A 20,879-nucleotide genomic window follows, 5' to 3' on the forward strand; every position below is an offset into this window, starting at 1 on the left:
TGTACACATCAAGCTGCAATTTTGGTGTTTTGATGTGGGAAGATGATAAGGCCAGTTTCCATCTGGCAAAGGCTTGGTGTTCGGTTTTACAGTGGAAAATGTGGCACTTACATTTAAGTGCTGAATGGAAAATGCTTTGAAGCAAATGAAAATGACTTTGCAAAGCAAATGAAGCTACATTTTTACAATGCTACAAATAATTTCTGTAATTGCTTGGCTTTGATTTATTCTGATGACATGGGACCAGTTAAAATTTTTGTCCCATTTCAGAGGGCCTCACTTACATACATATGCATATATATATATAGACATGTCCCATGTTTGACCTCCTGTAGTTCACTTCAGTCATTTTCTTAAGGTTAAGCACTTCCTTATGCTATTTGTCAAAAAAGGTCCTATTTTGCAGTCTATTTGCACAAAAATGCCATTTAATGTTGTTATGCACAGTCCTATTAATAATGTTAAAAGCAAATTAATTCACATCAGTCTATAATTTCTTCCTCAGTGCACCAGATTTGTTTGGTGTTAAGCTCTGCGAGGCACATTCTATGATGAATGTTTGTAATAAGAATGTATGTTTGTGTGGGTCGGTTGAGTCAGGCAGTCTAATCTCACAGAGTGTAGAGGATACACGTGGAACAGGCAGGGCAAGATGTTTCGTGTAGGCTTCAGGTCCCTATAGGCTCGGAGAACATGATTCCTTATGCTGCTCTCACCTGCTGAGAGCAGCAAACCTGGCACACACTCGACACACAACTGTGCCTCCCTTTCTCTCTTTCTTATTCTCTGCCTGCATTCGCTCTTGTGGGAAATGGGACCCTGCAGTCAGCAGAATATTCATCAGATAAATCTGCGAAAACACAACACGCTATTTATATAAATGCATGCACAGTGTGGTATACGACATACAGAAATAAAAATTCACAAATGCAGACGGTCCATTGTCCTTTTCAATTTTTAAGTGACTGAAACTAATAAAAGTTTTCAATAGTTCCCAACAGCAGAATTAACTAGATTTTTTTTTTTCATTTTCTGAGAAAATGTGAGTCCTGCTTGCGCATACAAAACTCGCCACTGTAGTTTTCTGGGTGTTGCAAGTTGTTCAAAAAGTACCCTAAAAATTCTAGTTCCTGACCCTAAGCTTGCTGTCTAGCTCGTCTTGCAGAAATAAAGCAGTAAAGACTTTCTCGGTTGCTAAGGTACTGTGTTTTTTTCTGTGTTTGTGTGTGTGTGGATGTGTAGGTCCCACCGTCAGGGCCGTGCGTCACAGGCCGTGATGTGGGTAGAGTGTAAGGTGCTGGAGGCCAGTTGTGGAGGCAGAAGGAGGTCCCTGCGATCAACGGTCATGAGACTCCCCTGCTTCTTTTGGTTCCTGCTGCTGTTAGGCGCTGGAGGTCTTCTTCTGCTGCACCTACAGGACCTCACAGAGACACTCCAGCAACAAAACCAAGGTCTGTCTAACATGTGACTCATTTTTGAAGAAAGTGTTCACACTGTAAAAATGATTGTCAAAATATGTTTCATGTGATCATGCCTCAAAATTAAGTGCTTTTATGAATGTAAAAATAGTTATATGAACAAATGAACAAAGTTCAACAGAGATAAATCAGAGGAATCCAATAACTACATTTTAATTTTGATTTATCTAAATTAAAATATTTATTGTGATTAATTGGAGGAATCTCATAACACTTGTGGTAAATAAATTTATCCAACACAACCAAAACATAATAGACATGTGACAAATAATAAAAAAAAATACTACATGTAGAAATCTTTTAAAAATCAGAATATTAAATCATCTCCTTGAAGCTAAAAGTTAATATGGATTAATAAGTTATCCTTTATAGGATATAAGGCATGGTGAAATCCCAGTGTACACCACAGTTGTGTTCTGCAAGAGCTAATGCTGTGTTTGATTACTGCCATTTTTCGGTTTATTTGAAGTGCTAGCATGTGGTGAAGTGGGCTTTAAAACTCACTGTGTCTTCCCTGCAGAGCCATCAAAAGCTGCTAATATTGTCTGTTTCCATCTAGCTACAGAGGACAATTGTTAGCTGAGCGCGGAAGCTCATGAGAATGATATTATACTGATTGCGAAAGACGCGGGGGAGATATTGGGAAATGTGGGTCAATGAAAAACTACAGAAGGTCTTAAAGGAAATTTGCCTGTCAACCTCGCTGCTGATTTGTTGATGCAGTATTTAACCTTTTCATTTTAAATCAAATTGATTTGCTGAGAAACGATTTTAAATTGAGTTTATGACGACGCATGCATTCTTTTTATTGTAGTAACTCCCACAGGGACACAGTCAAGTTCAATTTTAATAGAAAAAAATCATTTTAATACATATAAACCGTCTTTTACAGTAAACTGTTCATGAGTTGTGTTTCCTGACATAGCATTCCCCACACATCCTAAGTAAATGAACATTTACATGAGCCTCGAGCTTAAATGCTTGACAAGACACACACAATTTACATAGAACTTCCCTAAATGCATTACATTTGAGATGTTTGTTGCCAAAAAAGTAGAGCACTTTAGCGCATTAGAATCTAATTAGGGAATGACTAACCTGAGATGATTGAATCTTACGTTACTATTGACTGAGGGATTGTGTAAGCAGTCATTGGTGGGGAAGCTAAATAACAGTTCAATAGTGCCCTGGAAAGGGAGTCTATTCAGTTTCATCTCTCCTGCGCTGATTGATCTGTCTCTCCATACCCTCTGATCCTATCCGCCCAGTCAATGACAGCTGTCTCTGTGGACCATGAATCATTGGCAGCGAAACTGTGGTTCAAACTAAGTTTTGGCACAGAGGTATTTCGTCTGTTGAGGGCTTGTGGGGTTTTTCCATTTTATTTTTTTTTTTTGAACAATTTTTTATTGACAATTATTATTAAAACATACAAAAGGAACATAAAAGAAATTAAAATAACATCAAGCATACTTCAGAGTGTATCATAGATTATACAGATAGCATAAATATAACCATAGAGAACCTTAAAAAGCTATAAAACCGTCAAACCATCCTGAAGTAATACTAGAGGAAAAAAAAAAAAAAAAAAAAAAAAAAAAAAATTATAAAACCCACCAAGCCAAAGCCCAAGACCAGCGTATGGGTTTTTCCATTTTATAAGAGAATAATTTTTTTTATATATCTGCTAAACTTAGCTATATATGTTAAAAATGATATTGGGGTCAAGCAGATACTTTAGCAAAATACAATATAAAATAAATGTATATTACTGAACTCTTTTCCCGCCAAACACTGAATTTTCTGGGTTTCCACATTCTCACTGTTATACGCTAGGGAGTGCTATTAAGCATCTCCTGAACGAGTCCCAAAAACACAGACGAGGAAGACACAGAAACTGATGCAAAAACGAGCGATCTCATTTGTAATCAGATGCATATGAAAAATAATGCGATCATCAACAATATACAGCATGTAAATGAAAACTGCCAAATGTTACCGAGTGAAGTGGCAAAGGACTGTGCAAGCTTTGAGGGTGCTGATGGAAGCGATCTACTGCAATGCTTTGATCATTGTACTGAATATGATGCATTATTTGATAAAAATGCTCAAAATGTTGCTTTTTTTATGAAACTTACCTACATTCAAGTGTTGATAAAAATAATGCTTGAAGATAGAATAAAACTTTTGGCTCTGTTCTTTATTTTGATGTATTGCATGTTCACATATGCATACAACAAAATATTCTGGGGGTCATGAAATTTTGATGAAAATTATCAAAAATGCTGGCGGTGACTGGCATTTTTCAGATAATATAGAGTCATATTATTAATAAACTTTAAAGTTTACTTCTAATTCAAACCCAGGTCAAAAGGCCTACATTTTTTCCACTTTGACAGTTTTTATAGTTATTGCTTTTATTAAATGATTAATTAATTAAATTATTAATTAAAAAAAGTTTTCATAAACTATTTTTAACCATATTGAAATGTGTTTTTGGAAAATAAATTAATACTTTTATTTAGCTAGGATGCACTGAATTGATCAAAAATGACAGTAAAGACATTTATGATGTGATTATGATTTATGACAAAATAATTGTACTTTCTGTTCATCAGAGAATCCTGAAAAATACTTAATTGTATAAATACTCACTTATTCACTTTCATTTGCCATTGCACTAAAGAAATTAATTAATAAAATATTATCTACAATTCTATTGTAAGGTAGTGTAACTTTTGCCAAAAAGAAACATTTTAAATTGAGATATATTTGTGTACTTATTTGCATTTAGTAATTTTTGTATTTTTCAAATTTTCAGCAGACTCCCCAGTAGCCCTCTGGGGTTTGCAAACCCCTGGTTCCTGCAGTCTATTCTCAGTGTAATCTGATTTTAACTTTAGTCTTGCAGAACTAGTTTTGATGATTGGCTCTTTGTAAACATAACTTGGTCTCCTGGTAGATTTATAAAATCTAAGGGGTTAAATTTTGGTGGGCATTAGCATTAGCATTAGCATGACCCCATTAGTCCCCTCTGCTACTGTAGAAACTGTTTAAATACACTGTAAAAAATTCAAAATTTGCCCAACTCAAAATTTTCTAGTGACTGGTAACATTTAACATTTTCCATTGGCCCAATTTTTAAACATTGAAATTTGGCAAATTGATTTTTTTCACTTATGGCAACAGTCAGTTGACATTGGCTCAATGAGAAATAATGTGTTGAGCCAAATGGAAAAACATTAAATCTACCAAAGCATGTTATTGGCCCAATTGAATATTTTAAATAGTACCAGTATACTTTTTTGGTTTTGCCTAATTTAAAAATGTCCATTGGCCAATTTATATAGCTAAAGCAACTTTACTGAATGGCTTATTCCCCATTGTCCCAAATGAAAAAAAATAAAAATAAATGCATTACATGATACTAAACACTGCCACATTTTAATACTTTTAATTAAATCTACAACACAATATTGTGCAAAATACCTTAAAATGACAAACATATTAACATTTAACACAATATAGCCATACATAAAATCATACATTAATTCTTACAAGATAAACAAAGATTAAGAATTGCATCTTATAAATTAAAACGCTTACAAACATGTGCAAAAACACCATAAAAGGTAATTTGTCTGGGGTTACTTCAACCAGCAGTTAGTGCAACGTCACCTGAGCTCATGAAACCGCATCTTAACTGTTTAAACACATGTACATTCACATAAAAAAAACACACACACCAAATTTACATAATGGCGTGGTTATTTCACCCAGTTTAGAGTAATTTTACAAATTCTACCACTCTCACAATTTACACATATTAACTAACATTCTCACTTTAAGCTCATGAAACCACATCTTACTTCACATATTAAACATGTTTTTACAAATGTTTACAGAGATGCAAAAAACAAAAACAAAGAAAAATGAGCTCTTGAAACTGCATCCAACACTTTACAAAAGTGAAAAAAGGTAATCTTAACTCACAAAGTTTGAACTAATTAAAATATTAAACATGTAAACATTTATAAATGTAAGGTACAAAAACACACGGGGCTCATATTTGAGCTCATGAAACGGCATCTTAACAGTTTAAATATTAAACATCAAATACACTTATGCATTTTTAAGTGTCAAAACAGCATAAATTTAAGTTAACTGGGGAGGTAACGTCATCTATTCTTCAGTGTAATTTCACTTGAATTGAACCATTCTCAGAAGCAGTACTTTTAGCTTGTAAAACTGCATCTTACACTACCAAAAAAAAAGTACTTTGAGCTTACTTCTCCCCTAAGGGTTTCATCACCTAGATTCCCAATAATTTGGACCTAAGAGCTTGAACTTTTTTGCTGCACTCAGTGCCAAGGTTTAAAAACACCTTCTGAATCAACTCAAAATTGTATTTTAAGTCCTTGTTGTACTTCATATTGAATGCATACACCAATCCAAAGAGTACAATGAATGCCTTTACAAAGTCTCCCAAGTTGTCAAATACCACCTCCTCTTCCAGCACAACGGAGACATCCTGAGTACTTGACTGGGCTCTTGAGGTGGGCTCTTCCATCTTCATTTCAGTTGTGTGGTTCTCCAATGGCTCTGTACTCTGTATAAAAACAACAACAACATAGCAATGTCAATATTAAGTCGTAAATTACCTGTATTCGAGTTATCGGATTTGCAAATTAACTCTTCATTTCAAAAAGACCTTTTAAAATAGCATTTCTTCAATCTATGTGGGAATGTGGGTACTTCAAAATTAAGCCACATAGATTTTCAGGTCTAAACAGTATTTTGAAACTGTTAAAACCATACATATATATATAGACGCCCCATTGGACCGCTCCAAGCACGTAGATGGATGCCATATATATAAATATATAATCTGTGTATGTGCTACGATGTAACGGTCATATTCAGAAAGCAATGAAACCGAAACCAAATTGCGTTGTTATCCTATATACAGTTGTGCTCAAATTTACACACCCCTTGCAGAATATGCTAAATGTTAATAATTTTGACAAAATAAAAGGGATCATAGAAATTGAATGTTATTGTTTATTTAATGCTGTCCCGAATAAGCTATTTCACATGACAGATGTTTCTATATACTCCACAAAACAAAATAATAAATTAATTCATAAAAAGTACCCTTTTAAAAAGTTTACATACCCTTGAATCTTAATAATCTGTGTTGTTTGCTGTATGATCCACGACTGTTGTTCTGTTTTGTGATGGTTGTTCACAAGTTCCTCATTGGTCCTGAGCAGTTCAACTGCTGTTCTTCAGAAAAATCCTCCAGCTCCTGCACATTATTTGGTTTTTCCGGTGTCTTCTGCATATTTGAACCCTTTCCAACAGGGATTGTACAATTTTGAGATCCATCTTTTCACATTGAAGATAATTGAGGGACTCATAGACAGCAATTACAAAAGGTGTAAACATTTACTGATGCTCCAGAAGGCAACACAATGCATTAAGAGCTGGGTAGTGTAAAATTTTGAACAGGATGATGTGTTAATTTTTCTTATTTTGTCTAAAGATCATATTTTTTTCATTTGGTACTGCACTGAAGAAGTTACATAAATAATTAAACGTTACTCAGAAGATGAAATAAGTACAATTTACCCTGATCATCCAATTCAAAAAATTTACACCCCCCCTTCTTGAGCATCAGTGAATGTTTTCACCTTATATAATAGTTATGTATGAGTCCCCTAGTTGTCATCAGTGTAAAAAGACGGATCTCAAAATCATACAGTCACTGTTGAAAAGGATTCAAATATAAAAAAGGAGCTGGAGGATTTTTCTGAAGAACAACAGGCAGTTGAACTGCTTGGGATCAATGAGGGACTAATGAACAACTATCACAAAATATAAAACAGTCGCAAATAATCCAGGAAACAACAGATTATTAAGATTCAAGGGTATGTAAACTTTTGAACTGGGACTTTTTTCATAAATTCAGTTATTACTTTGTCTTGTGGAAAATATATAAACATCTGTTATGTGAAATAGCTTATTCGTGACAGTATTAATTAACGGAGTGTCTATTTACACTAAGTGCAAATAGCCCATCTTGTTGGCAAAGGCTATTTACACTAACTCCGCCCACTAACGTGTGATTGCGTTAGTCAACATTAAGAAAAGAAGCTAGCTCAATATCAGTTTCAGTGGCGTAGATGGTAAGGCGCATGCTTTTTGACGTGAGCGACCCGAGTTCGAGCCCACTTTTTGCCAAACATTTTTTTCTCCCTTTTCAAATCTCATATCGCATCAGAAAGTCATTTATGTTCAATAAAAATGAAGGAAATAATCAAAAAATTGAAAATAAAGTATCAGGTAGGTGTAGGGAGTGCTTTATTGTCCCAATAAGGTGGCATCCATTTAATAAATTTGAATTAAAATTATAATTTACACTCAGTATGTTATTATTGCGTACTGTTTTATAATGTACTACAATACTGAGGTGCAGATAATTACCACTATTTGCAATAAGTAGTATAAATAGCACAAAATCTTGCTATTTTAACAGTGTAAATAGAATCTATTGCTATTTGCACTTGGTGTAAATAGCATCTGTCACTAAAAAAATATGCTATTTGCACTTGGTGTAAATAGCGTCTAATTGCTATTTACACCGAGTGTAAATAGCATCTATCGCTATTTACACTTAGTGTAAATAGCCGCTGCCATTAATTAAACAATAACATGCAAATTTTCTTCATCTCTCTTATTTTCGCTCAAAGTTTATAAATGTACATGCCCCTTGCAGAATATGCAAAATGTTAATAACTTTATCAAGTTATTAACATTTTGCATATTCTGCAAGGGGCATGTATAAACTTTGAGCGCCAATTTCAAAGGCTCAGCAGACCAGCAATGTGTCTAGGCTAATCACATTTACAAGCTAATAGTATTTGACACTAATGTAGAATAAACATATATTCAATAAGAATTCGTTAATACTCACTGTTCAAGTCGTAACGTTACGTTAGTGTTCTTCACTAAATGGTGCCTCGCGTGTTCATGCAGGCCTAGCAATGGTGGGTTCACTGAGGGGAAAAACATTTATATTTATAGCAGAAACGTATTCATTGTGTCTTATACATTTAATATCGTTATTATAAAGTGACATAAAATAATTTAGTTAAATAAATAGTAACTTTAAGTAAACGAGGGATCAGCATGGGCTAAATTGAGTTATAAACGCCAACACGACACCAGTAAGTTAATTTAAAGATGTGAATTCACTGTTACATTATTCTGCGAAATAAACACCAGTAAAGGCGTGAATTCACACTTAATCTGCAAAAAATACAATGTAATACACGTAAAATGTACTGCTACCGTGTCCTCAAGTATAAACCTGGATAATTCGGAAAACTACTTGTCTGAGGCGGTAATGTAATGCCCATGTTTTACGTTTTTTTGTCGAAATTACTGACAGTTGCACTCTATTTAACCTAAAGAGGACTTAATAAATACAGTTCAGTACTCACCGTAACTTTATAGATGAAAATCCGTCTGGAAATGATGTTTCGTTTCGTCGCTGCTAAGCATCTCTCGCTCTCCCGCACACAGGAATTTTAATCCAGTACGATTCTCTCATGCGCATGCGCACACTCGTTTTTGCTGCAAGGCTTGTTGGGCCAAAACAGATTTTTCACTTATGCTTGATAAATTGGCTGAAAACAATTTAATATGTTCGGTAAATATATATTTTTAACTTTAACTTCAGACCTTCAGCTAAAATTAGCACAATGTATTTTTTTGTTTTGGGGTAATTTTTGGGAAGCAATTTGTTGAGCCAATGTTTATTTGTCAATTTCCCCAATTTTTGTAAATGTAAATTTTTTACAGTGTACACTGTCTGGACCCAAAAAGCACATTCCGACATTCACAGCCATTCAAAAGACGCAGTGGATGGACTGTCTGTGACTCTTATTAACTTTCATATGACTCTCCAGTCCTACTGTATAACACTAGCATTTATTTCAGAGCAGTTACAGTCAGTGGTTATCATACACTCGCCAGTACAATGATCGATTGTTTTCATTCAGATACATCAGCAGCGATGCATTACACAACACTTTCAGCAATGAGACGGTTGGTGAAAAAACTAGTGGAGAATTTTGAGTGTTGGAATATGGGCCAACAGAACTCGGAAAGAAATGTGACAGGCCCTGGAGAGGGCATATCTCTGTTCATTAAGACTGTCTTCTTGAGCATGAAAGAGAATGAATTACATAAGAATTCGGTCTTAATCATCCACTTACAGCTTTCAACACTTGTTTAATTTGATGTCTTGCTAAAAGGATCTAAGGATTGTTTCCTTAGACTTTGTTGATGTGTTTAACGAAATGTAGAGAAATTATAATGCACCATGTGTATTCTTACCTAGATGGGGACATGGTGTTTTATGCAGAGAGGAAGCAAACTGACATTTCCTAAACCCAGACATTTAATACTGTGCTTTAGGAAGTCCAGTCTGAACCTTTTAGCCCTATTCACAATTATCAGGTGTACCATGATGGACACTCCATTATGAAGTAATTACAACAGAGTTACAGTGATACCGTTGCAAAGTGCCTGAGCAAGAGTTCTCAGATACCAAAAAAAAGGGATGTGATCGGTCACAGGTCAATCAATTGTATTGCTTTCAGACGGTCTATTGCAGTCAATGGGATTATAAAGAACTACATCATAGCACATGCATTTCCGACCGTTCCCCCCCACCTAATTTGATTGCCGTTGAGCTCACTTTGCACACCACTTAAACAAGATCAATACTCGTTTAGAGCCCTGCTAGATTTACAAGGCAATTTGGAGCAATTATTCAAGTCAACTTTAATCCCACCTCTGCAGAACAATAACAAACTCCACTTCCCATTTAGGGTGTCATTATTGTCAATAATTTGATGAGTGCTTAACCTTTGACACATAAGCATCAGCCTGAAGAGTGTCATAAGTGAATACCTAATATGTTAGTGAGACACATACAAAAACATTGCATCATGTATTGCATACAAGTTTCTATAAATATTTCCATAATATAAAGTTTTTTCATATTATAAAGATTGAATACTTCTATTCAGCAAGGATGCACTAAATTGATAAAAGTAACAGACAGTTGTATGATGCATTTAAAATCTATTTAAAATAAATGCCGTTGAACTTTATATTCATCAAAGATGAAAAAATACTTTTTGTTTTTGATAATACTTACATTTAGAAATACTTTTATTCAGCAAGGAATCAAGGATTGTTCAAAACTGACTGTAAAGACGTTTATTTAATTTTTTTTGTTTGCCATCACAGAAATATATTATTTTGGAAAATATATTCAAATAGAATACAATATTTAATTTTTTTTTGTTTTTTGCAAAATTACTGCTTTACTATATTTTTGATCCAATAAGTGCACACCACTATATAAATAAAGGTGATTTATTTTTATCATTTATTTAAATATTTTATTTATATTAATATATACATATATACAGTATATTTATAAATATTCAAATTAATTATTTATAAAAAATGCTATTAACAGTGTGTTGTTTGACTTGCCTCATGTAGCTCCAAACCTTTGAATTTCTTTGTGAAAAAGGAGATATAATGTTGTCTTCAAGTCCTTTAACTTATGAGTTTAGAAAAAATTATGACATGATGTGAAGTTTTTGATACTTGCTAAACTAAATGAGTTTCACTTAGTTTCTTTCATGGTTCTATAATTAATAAGCCTCAGCTCAGGAGGTCAGGATTATTAGAAATGTTTCTCAGTGGAAAATCACATGTCATTCCTTTCATAAATGCACTCATTCCAATGCGACCTGGCAATATCTGAGGAAACAAACTTTTGTTTAAAGCTATACATGTTTGAAACAACATGAGGGTTAGTAAAGGATGACAGAATTTTAATTTTTGGCTGAACTATCCCTTTCAGCCAAGATGAAACTGTGAGACATATCATGTGACTTGATAGCATTTTCATCCTTTCTACTTCAGATGTGTGAGGCTGTAGATTACATTCTTTCCCCAAGGTTCAAAACTCAGAGAGGTGAGAGGTGTGTTAAAATCTCCAGCATCCCAGATCAACACACAAACATGTCTCTGCATGGGAAGGTCTCACCGGAGCATCTTAGTTTAATTAGAGTTCACGCAGAGTGGACTACTCCACAGTCAGGTTTCAGAGGAGTCTGCGGCCTGAGAATATGAATACATACTTGCATTAGGCTGCTCCGGTGCTTTGAAGCAACTGTCTCTCAGATCTACACATGGCTCACATCCTCACAATTCTGATAACATTACGTAATTATATCTAGATAAACCTGATTATGAGATTCCAAATCCAATTATGTGTGTATATTTTGTGTGTGTAGAGTTAATTCAGTGTAAGAGAGTGGTAATTGTGAAAGAAAGCTTTATTAGGAGCTGCAACTTAATTTATTTGAAAGGGTTACTCCACCCCAAAATGAAAATTTTGTCATTAATCACTTACCCCCATGTCATTCCAAACCCGTTATTCAACAATTCATCTCATCCGCGTCACCGCAGCGCCATTTTGGAGAATATACGCTGGACGCAAGCTGCGTACGCTGCTCTGTGTTAGCTGCGCCACAGGTGCAAATTGTTGAATATAGTCAGAATTTTTATTTTCTTTGCATACAAAAAGTATTCTTGTTGCTTCATAAAATTCAGATTGAACCACTGATGGAAGATGGACTATTTTGACGATGTCTGTCATACTTTTCTGGGCGGACAGTGTTATTTATTTGGCAGTCAATGGGACAGTCACAAGCCTCCCGGTTTTCATCCAAAATATCTTAAATTGTGTTCCGAAGACGAACAAAGCTTTTACGGGTTTGGATCACATGGGGGTAAGTGATTATGACAAAATTTTCATTTTGGGGTGGAGTAACCCTTTAAATCAAATTCGGTAGTGGAAAATTTATCAATTTATCATTCATGTTTTTGTGACAGATGAGAGACTTACTTGATTCTGCGATTGACACAGAGACCTGTGCTGTTTGTCACTAATATGAAACAAAAAGGTTTTTAGGATATTACTGTTACTATTATTATGAAAAAATAAATATTAAACTAATACATAATATATTTAATATATATTATATTTATTATATATATATATATATATATATATATATATATATATATATATATATATATATATATATATATATATTAGTGTTGTCAAATGATTAATCACTATTAATCACATCCAAAATAAAAGTTTTTGTTTACATAATATATGTATGTGTACTGTTTATTTATTATGTATATATAAATACACACATATAATATATATATATATATATATATATATATATATATATATATATATATATATATTGAAAATATTTACATGTATAACGTTACATGTGTGATATATTTCATATATAAACGTAACATATTTTTCTTTAATATACATGCATGTGTGTGTATTTATATATACATAATAAATCGTTTAGCTGTCCATCGTGTTCGATTATGACGCTTGCTCCAGGGATGGGGGTGGCTTCAGCGATGTTGCCGCTGGTGCCACTTCACGTGGGCGTCGAGTCCGATCCTTGAGCCACACACTCTTCCACAGATGGAGCAAGGGAAACCAGATACCAGGGGGGTACCAGCCGCCCACTGGTGTCTCTTGATGCGTCTCTCGGATCGTCGTTCTTGGTTGGTTTGGTGTATTTGAGAGACTGCAGTGGCACAGGTGACCTGCCAGGCTGACCTGTCAAGTGCCAGAGAGTCGAGCTGCGTAAGGGGAATGTTCGCTCTTCTGTAGGCAGCGGATATGGAAGGCCTCTAGGTTGGTGATGTGCTGGCGTTATGGGGTCCATGACTCAGCCCCATAAAGCAGAGTGGAGAGACATACCGCGTTGTAAACAGCGACCTTGGTACTGACCTTCAGGTTACGGTTTTCAAAAACCCTGCTGCGTAGGCGTCCAAAAGATGATGAGGCTTTATTTATCCAGGTGTGTATTTCTGTGTCAAAGGAGCAGCATGAGGACAAAGTGGAGCCGGGGTAGGTGAAGTGGTCCGCTCTTTTAAGTGGAACACCATTTATATGAAAACTGGGGGGTGTGGGGGGGGCGGGGGTGGAGAGAAGGGACATGACCTTGGTTTTTTGAGTGTTAACCTGTAGGCCAAAAGATTGATACAGACTGGATATTGTATTAAGGGCGTGCTGCATAGAATCCGGGCTGTAGGCTAAGACGGCACAGTCATCCGCATACTGAAGCTCACAGATTTGGCTGGTCTTTGTCTTTGTGCGGGCCTGGAGTCGATGGATGTTGAAGAGGCTACCGTCAAGTCGGTATTCCACATGGATACCGTCTTCATGCCCCATGACATGATGGAAGAGGCAGGTGATGGCAGAGAGGAGGATGTTAAAGAGCACCAGAGCCAAGACACAGCCTTGCTTCACCCCAACGTTTACCTTGAAAGACTCAGACTGGAGTTCTCCCATGAGCACTCTGGCTTGCATCCCATCACGCAGCTGCTGTAGGATGCTGAGAAACTTGCATGGTACTTCCATCCAAGAGGTATTTCCAGAGCAGCTCATGGTTGATGGTGTCAAAAGCCTTACTAAGGTCGATGAAGACTACGTAAAGGTCTTTGTGCTGTTCTCGGCTCTTCTCCAGCAGCTGTCTCAAGACAAAAACCATGTCTGTCGTGGATCTGGACTTCCGGAAGCCACACTGAGTTTCCGGAAGCACACAGCTTCTGAGATGTGCTCAACCAATCTGCTGAGCATGATCTTGGCCAGGAGTTTCCCTGCGATGGAGAGGAGAGATATCCCGCGGCTGTTACCGCAGACTGCTCTGTCTCCTTTCTGCTTGTAGATAACCACGATGTTAGCATCCTTCCAGTCCTGTTGGAAGGTCCCATGTTCCCTAATGTTTTGGATCAGGAGGTGCAGACGGCGCGTGAGGATGTATCCTCCGTGTTTGAAAACCTCTGCAGGGATTCTGTCAGGTCCAGCGTATTTGTTGTTCTTCAGCCCTGCAATGGGTTGCCGGAGTTCAGAGTAAAGTGGTGGGGTGTCCAAGTGCATGATTGGTGGCAGGTCTGGCAGATTATCAAGGATATGTGGGTCAGCAGGGTTGGTGTGGTTGAAGAGACTCTCGAAATGATTTGCCCAACGGGCAAGAATCTTGTGGCGGTCCTTGAGGAGCGTGGACCCGTCAGCTGATCGGATTAATATTTTGATATAATATTAAATGATATACACACACAACTTAAAACTAGTACATTTTCTCAGTTCCCTCGTATTTGTCAGATGTGGAGAAATGTTAGTTTTGGCATTTGTTAGCTCATTCACCATGGGGATCTGTGGGTCTTTTTTTGGCCGAATAGCCAAACTAGTTGCATCTGTCTCCAAACAGTTTTTTTTTTCACTTCACAAACTGCAAACAATGCTTTCATTGTCTCCAGAGGTGAAGCACTTTTTTCAAGGAGATCTCAAATTTGTACTTGGCTTGTATTTATTAATTTCTCAACAAAATATCTGCAATCTCAAATCAGCATAAAACCAGCTCAATGCAACTCTCCTACATACAGCCACTGCCTCTCACATGTCCTTTTAACCTCAAGAAAAGACTCATTGATGAAGAAATTAGGAAAAGCACAAACCATGGCAATGGAAGCAAAGAAAGACTGTTAATGGTTTTGTGAAGCGTTCTGTCAAACCCACTCAAAGCAGTGGGCATGGAGGCCGTCACATTTAAAATATGTTTTTCTGTGTCGAATATACGCAGCTATTTAACATTCTGTCATACTGCTCGGTAAGTTTGTTTAGGCATATGACACGAAGGTCAATTAGTATCGCATTCACTGTGCAATTACGGTTCTTGCTGGTTGGTAATTTTTAAAAGTGCACATACTGTGCTTCTTGTCCATTTGAACTACGTGACACCTATAACAATGTATGATGGGAGTGATATTATGTTCATATAGCACTGAATTAACCCTTGTGCATCAATAAAAAAAAGTTACACTTAGGTCCATGTCAAAAAAAGGGTCATAAAAATTGGAAGCTTGGGAGCCCAGAGTTAAGTTTGGTCTCATTTTAAAGAAGACCCATGGCAGATTATCATTGAAGTAAAAAAAGTTAAATAAATTAAACCAAAAAAAGTTATAGAAGTTTAAGTTTATGAAAATGCTTTATGAACAATATTTTATATAAAATATATATTTTATGTTACATTTGAACTCTAAACCTGCTAGAAAATCAAAGCCATAAATCTAAACAAGTTGTGTTCCAAATTTGAGGTTGATATCTCAAAAAATGAGCTCTCAGCAAGATTTTGTTTGGACGCAGTACCAAAATGTTCCCCATTAGATGCCAGCAAAACCCTGCTGGTGCACACAGTGCTTGGATTTGTGATTTACAGTAGAGTTTTTCTTTCTCAAATATTACAAGCACACACACACAATATTTTTTATGACACACATACAAACCACACTTTGACATCTATACCAACACACCTACACAATTATAGCTGCATTATTTATCCAATTGGCTCTATAATACGCAGAAGCAGAAAACAGGAATAAAGCGAGTATTTGCTTTATAGACCCTTTATAGAACAAACCTGAAAAAATGGCACCATCTGGTAAAAAATAGTAAAAAATTTAATTTTGAAGCCTTGCCAACAGAATGAAAGCCTATTAACAAAAATTGCATAATTTTACAGTTAAACGGCACTGCGATTAAAAATAGCAGTTTCAATGGGGACATTTTTGTCTTAAAGGTCCTGAGTGTAACAATTTTGTGTACCTAGTGTAAAATAGATTTATTAAAGGAAATGAGGGTGGAATATTAAAATTCCAATAAAAATACACAACTGAGCCAAAATTTATGCAGTTAGCATTAACACAGGCAAAATTATCAAAAAAACAAACAAAACTAAAATGGACAAAAATGTCCATAAGGGTGCACAAAGGTTAATGGATATGAATTACCAGACAGCTTTGATTAAGGCCAATGCGCTTTTACCCAGCCTCATTCTTCACCTTGCTTCATGCATAAATTGCAGCATTAAATCAAATGGGTTCGATGCTCTACTTCATGCTGCAAAAAACAATGCAATTTCAATCTCTTTATTTATAGAAATCCTGATATTCGACACCCTCCTGTGGCCCAGTGAGGGTGCTGTGCTGTGTAGGTGCAGCGGTTTGTGGCCGGGGTATTTATAGATGAAAGATGACAGAGACTCGCGCACTTTCTATCGGCCGGGCATGACTTGTGGTATCTGAACACAAGGCTATTGCTTTCCTTTGAGAGGGGGCAAAACTTTCTCGGCCACTAGTATTTGATCCCTGTTCAAACGCACAGTATCTGCTCCTCCTTGCACCCGATGTAGAGTCCTGTGAAAGCAGAGCGTCTTGACACAATTAGGCCACTGGCTGCTGTCCATACAGCAGGTGTTTCCTTAATTAAGATGAGAAATGAGGGAGTACACAGCATACATACGTCATTATCCAGCTTATGACTTACTTTATCTCCATTTAAGGTACCCAGATTTTAGTTATGTTTTGTTATATTTTTAGCCATAATGGAGTGGCTTCACAAATAATTGCATTACACTATGCATAAGCTTGTGTGTATATAATGCTTGTATATATATGAAGAGTTTGGTTCCAAAACGCTATAAATCCATTTTGATTAATTTGAGTAAAAATGTGTTTTCTTTACCAAGAAAGTGGCAAGATGAAAACCACTATTTTCCGTTTCAAACTTTCACATAGCATCTTTAGGTTATAATAACATAAAAAATTCAAATCCAGGTTTTGAGTTTCAAAGATTTTTATAGATTTTAGAAACTTACCCAAAATAAAGGCTTAAACATAAAAAAACACATTTAAGGAGCTCCTCTTTTGGTGAATGTTTTTAGACCGCTTTCAAAATGGCCGCCAGACAGTGTGAACATGTGGAGTCTCAGCGTGCAATGATCTGATTGACTTCAAATTATAGGAAGTATATAATAACAAAAATATCAATTGGTTAAGACATCAAGTAGGATAATAAATAGTTTTTTATTTTTATAATCCTATCTCAAAAATGGAAGTGTGCTTAATGAGTACGTTTACCCTAACTATATTTCAAAGAAATACTGTTAATTCTTGGAAATAAATCATGGTCTTCACAAAAAAATATTAAGCAGCACAACTGTTTTCATTGATAATAATTTAATTATATTTTCTTTGATGATAATAATAATATTTTTGAGCAGCAAATTAGAATGATTTCTGCAGATCATGTACTGGAGTAATAATACATTTACATTTATTCATTTAGCTGACGCTTTTATCCAAAGCGACTTACAATTGCTATATATGACAGAGGTCGCACGCCTCTGGAGCAACTAGGGGTTAAGTGTCTTGCTCAGGGACACATTGGTGTCTCACAGTGGATTCGAACCCGGGTCTCTCACATCAAAGGCATGTGTCTTATCCACTGCGCCATCACCACCCACATAAATAAATATTATACAATATTATTGTTTCTACTGCATTTTTAATCAATTAAATGCAGCTTTGGTGAGCATAAGAGACTATAATTGACTAACTTGCATTTTAGACACAATATTGTTGTTGATTTGTCTGTTATTCAACACACAGTAGTGACGTTTGAATCAGCATTTTAAACTAATTGGTTTGATTAACTGTTTAATCACTCGCTCACAAAGACAGTCACTTGTATCATTCCTGAAGGAATCAGTGTTTCTGAACAAAGTGATTGTGTGATTGACTCCGTTACTCACTTGTAAGGACAATCACTTGTTTCTATTCTGATTGAACAAGCATTTTTAAATGAATCGGTTGAGTGAATGATTAATTTACTCACCAATAAAGACTTGTCGCCAACTATTGGTATAACAAAGTAACTGCAGACGTTTTTTTTTATTTTTTTATTAAATTAATTACTACTATTGCAATATTAAAATGACTGTTTCTATGAGTCTCACCAAATAAGAATATAAATGCTTGTGGGTATTTATCACTTTTAAGACATTTGTTTTGATAGAAATGACAGTCTCTGGCAGTGTAATTTTGAGCTTAGTGCTTCTTCATTATGATTTTGCCTAAATTAACTCACGGCTATCCTCCAAGGCATGAAATATGCTGATGCTGTAGAAGTGCATCTCAGGCATGTGGATGAAGCATTTATTCATGGTAGGAGAAGCTTCAGGCTTCTATATTAGAGACTAGCTGCATTGCATGTAAATATCGGTGTCAGATAATGAACAAAACACCTGTGTTGACAGTATCTTCTCCCGCAATAACTTTCCCATAAGCTTTACCAGACAAAATAACAATCTCTGCAAGGCTTTGATTAATTCAAACCTCCAGGCCATGTGTGAAGTGATAGGGTTGTCTAGCATAAGGTGATTATGTGTTCATCTGAAATGCAGCATCAAAACAACAGGTTATTTCAAATGATGCCAAAATTAACACAAAGACATTATTCAGAATGAACGAGCTACATATTTTAAAGGAATCATTCATCCAAAAAATGAAAATTCTGTCATCATTTATTCACACTTGTGTAGTTCCAAACCTGTATGACTTTCTTCTTCAGTAGAACACAAAAGGAGGAATTTGCCAATTTACTAATAACAACAAACAAAGCTTTCAAGCTTCAAACAGAATGCAAATGCACCATAAAAGTATCTTAAAAGTAGTCCATACGAAATCATACAGTAAATTTGTGTAAGAAACAGACTTATATTTTTGTGAATAATCACACATAAGTCTTTTATTCACACTACACTACACAAATCCTTCAATAAAGGAAGGAGAATGGTTCATTGGGTTAACGGGGTCAGGGAGATCATAATGGACAGGAGGAAGGTGCTCAGCTGTAAGTCTTTTATCTGATCTGTCTTGGGGATTCTGCGTCATCAGAACAGGAAGCATCGCTCAACACGTAGTTCAGGCAGAGTTCAGGGGCATGGGCATTTTTCTCCCAGAGATGGCCTCTATGTGAACTCTAAATTAGCTCTTTGATCTTTGAAGGCAGCAGAACTCGGTATTAGCAAAGGATCAAACATGTATTAATTTTGTTCAACGTATGTTTCAAGTTTTCTATACATTTATAGACATTTTATGAACAGGCTGTGATATACAATTTATTAACTTTTTTGCCACACTGTAAAAAAAAAAAAAAGGTTGGGTGAACTTAAAAGTTTAAGGCAACCAGCTTCAGCAGATTTTTGAGTTTTCTCAACTTTTTGTTGTATAAACTGAAAACAACAATTTGAGAAAACTCAAAAATCTGCTGAAGCTAGTTGCCTTAAACTTTTAAGTTTTCTCAACTTTTGATTTTTTACACTGCACAGTTGTGCCAAAATTTGCTTGAAGCATTTCAGTACAAAAACCTGTACCTTATTGACTGATTCCACAAACCAGTTTGAACATTTTTAACTGTTTTTAAATTAAGTAATTGTTGCTTTTCTCAGAGAAAATACACCCAGTTATTAACTCTCTGTTGTCATTTTAGATGAAAAATAAATGGTTTTCATTTTTAGAAATATTAACTTTATCGTAATTGCTTGTTTTTTTAAACTTTTGCAGCACTTGCTATGTGAACAAAAAACTTAAATACTACATTAATTGAAAAATAGTAGCCTACAGTATCTCACAGAAGTGAGTACACCCCTCACATTTTTGTAAATATTTTATTTAATCTTTTCATGTGACAACACTGAAGAAATGACACTTTGCTACTATATAAAGCTTGTGTAACAGTGTAAATTTGATGTCCCCTCAAAATAACTCAACACAGCCATTAATGTCTAAACCGCTGGCCACAAAAGTTAGTACACCCCTAAGTGAAAATGTCCAAATTGGGCCCAAAGTGTCAATATTTTGTGTGGCCACCATTATTTTCCAGCACTGCCTTAACCCTCTTGGGCATGGAGTTCACCAGAGCTTCACATGTTTCCACTGGAGTCCTCTTCCACTCCTCCATGACAACATCACGGAGCTGGTGGATGATAGAGACCTTGCGCTCCTCCACCTTCCATTTGAGGATGCCCCACAGATGCTCAATAGGGTTTAGGTCTGGAGACATGCTTGGCCAGTCCATCACCTTTACCCTCAGCTTCTTTAACAAGGCAGTGGTCGTCTTGGAGGTGTGTTTGGGGTTGTTATCATGTTGGAATACTGCCCTGCGGTCCAGTCTCTGCTTCAGTATGTCACAGTACATGTTGGCACTCATGGCTCCCTGAACTGTAACTCCCCCAGTGCCGGCAGCACTCATGCAGCCTCAGACCATGACACTCCCACCACCATGCTTGACTGTAGCCAAGACACACTTGTCTTTGTACTCCTCACCTGGTTGCTGCCACACACGCTCGACACCAT

General features: G+C 35.9%; 1 protein-coding gene across 1 annotated transcript in view; it reads left to right on the forward strand.

The window, feature by feature from the left end:
• Window positions 1–20,879, forward strand: part of LOC306866763 (carbohydrate sulfotransferase 8-like) — a 65,199-nt gene that overhangs the window by 19,895 nt on the left and 24,425 nt on the right. The window contains exon 2 of the mRNA XM_079412102.1: window positions 1,243–1,451. Coding sequence (XP_079268228.1) covers window positions 1,277–1,451 — 175 coding nt within the window. The 5' untranslated portion in view covers window positions 1,243–1,276. The remainder of the gene's footprint in view (window positions 1–1,242; window positions 1,452–20,879) is intronic.

Source organism: Barbus barbus, assembly GCF_936440315.1.
Source record: "Barbus barbus genome assembly, chromosome: 48".
NCBI lineage: Eukaryota > Metazoa > Chordata > Actinopteri > Cypriniformes > Cyprinidae > Barbus > Barbus barbus.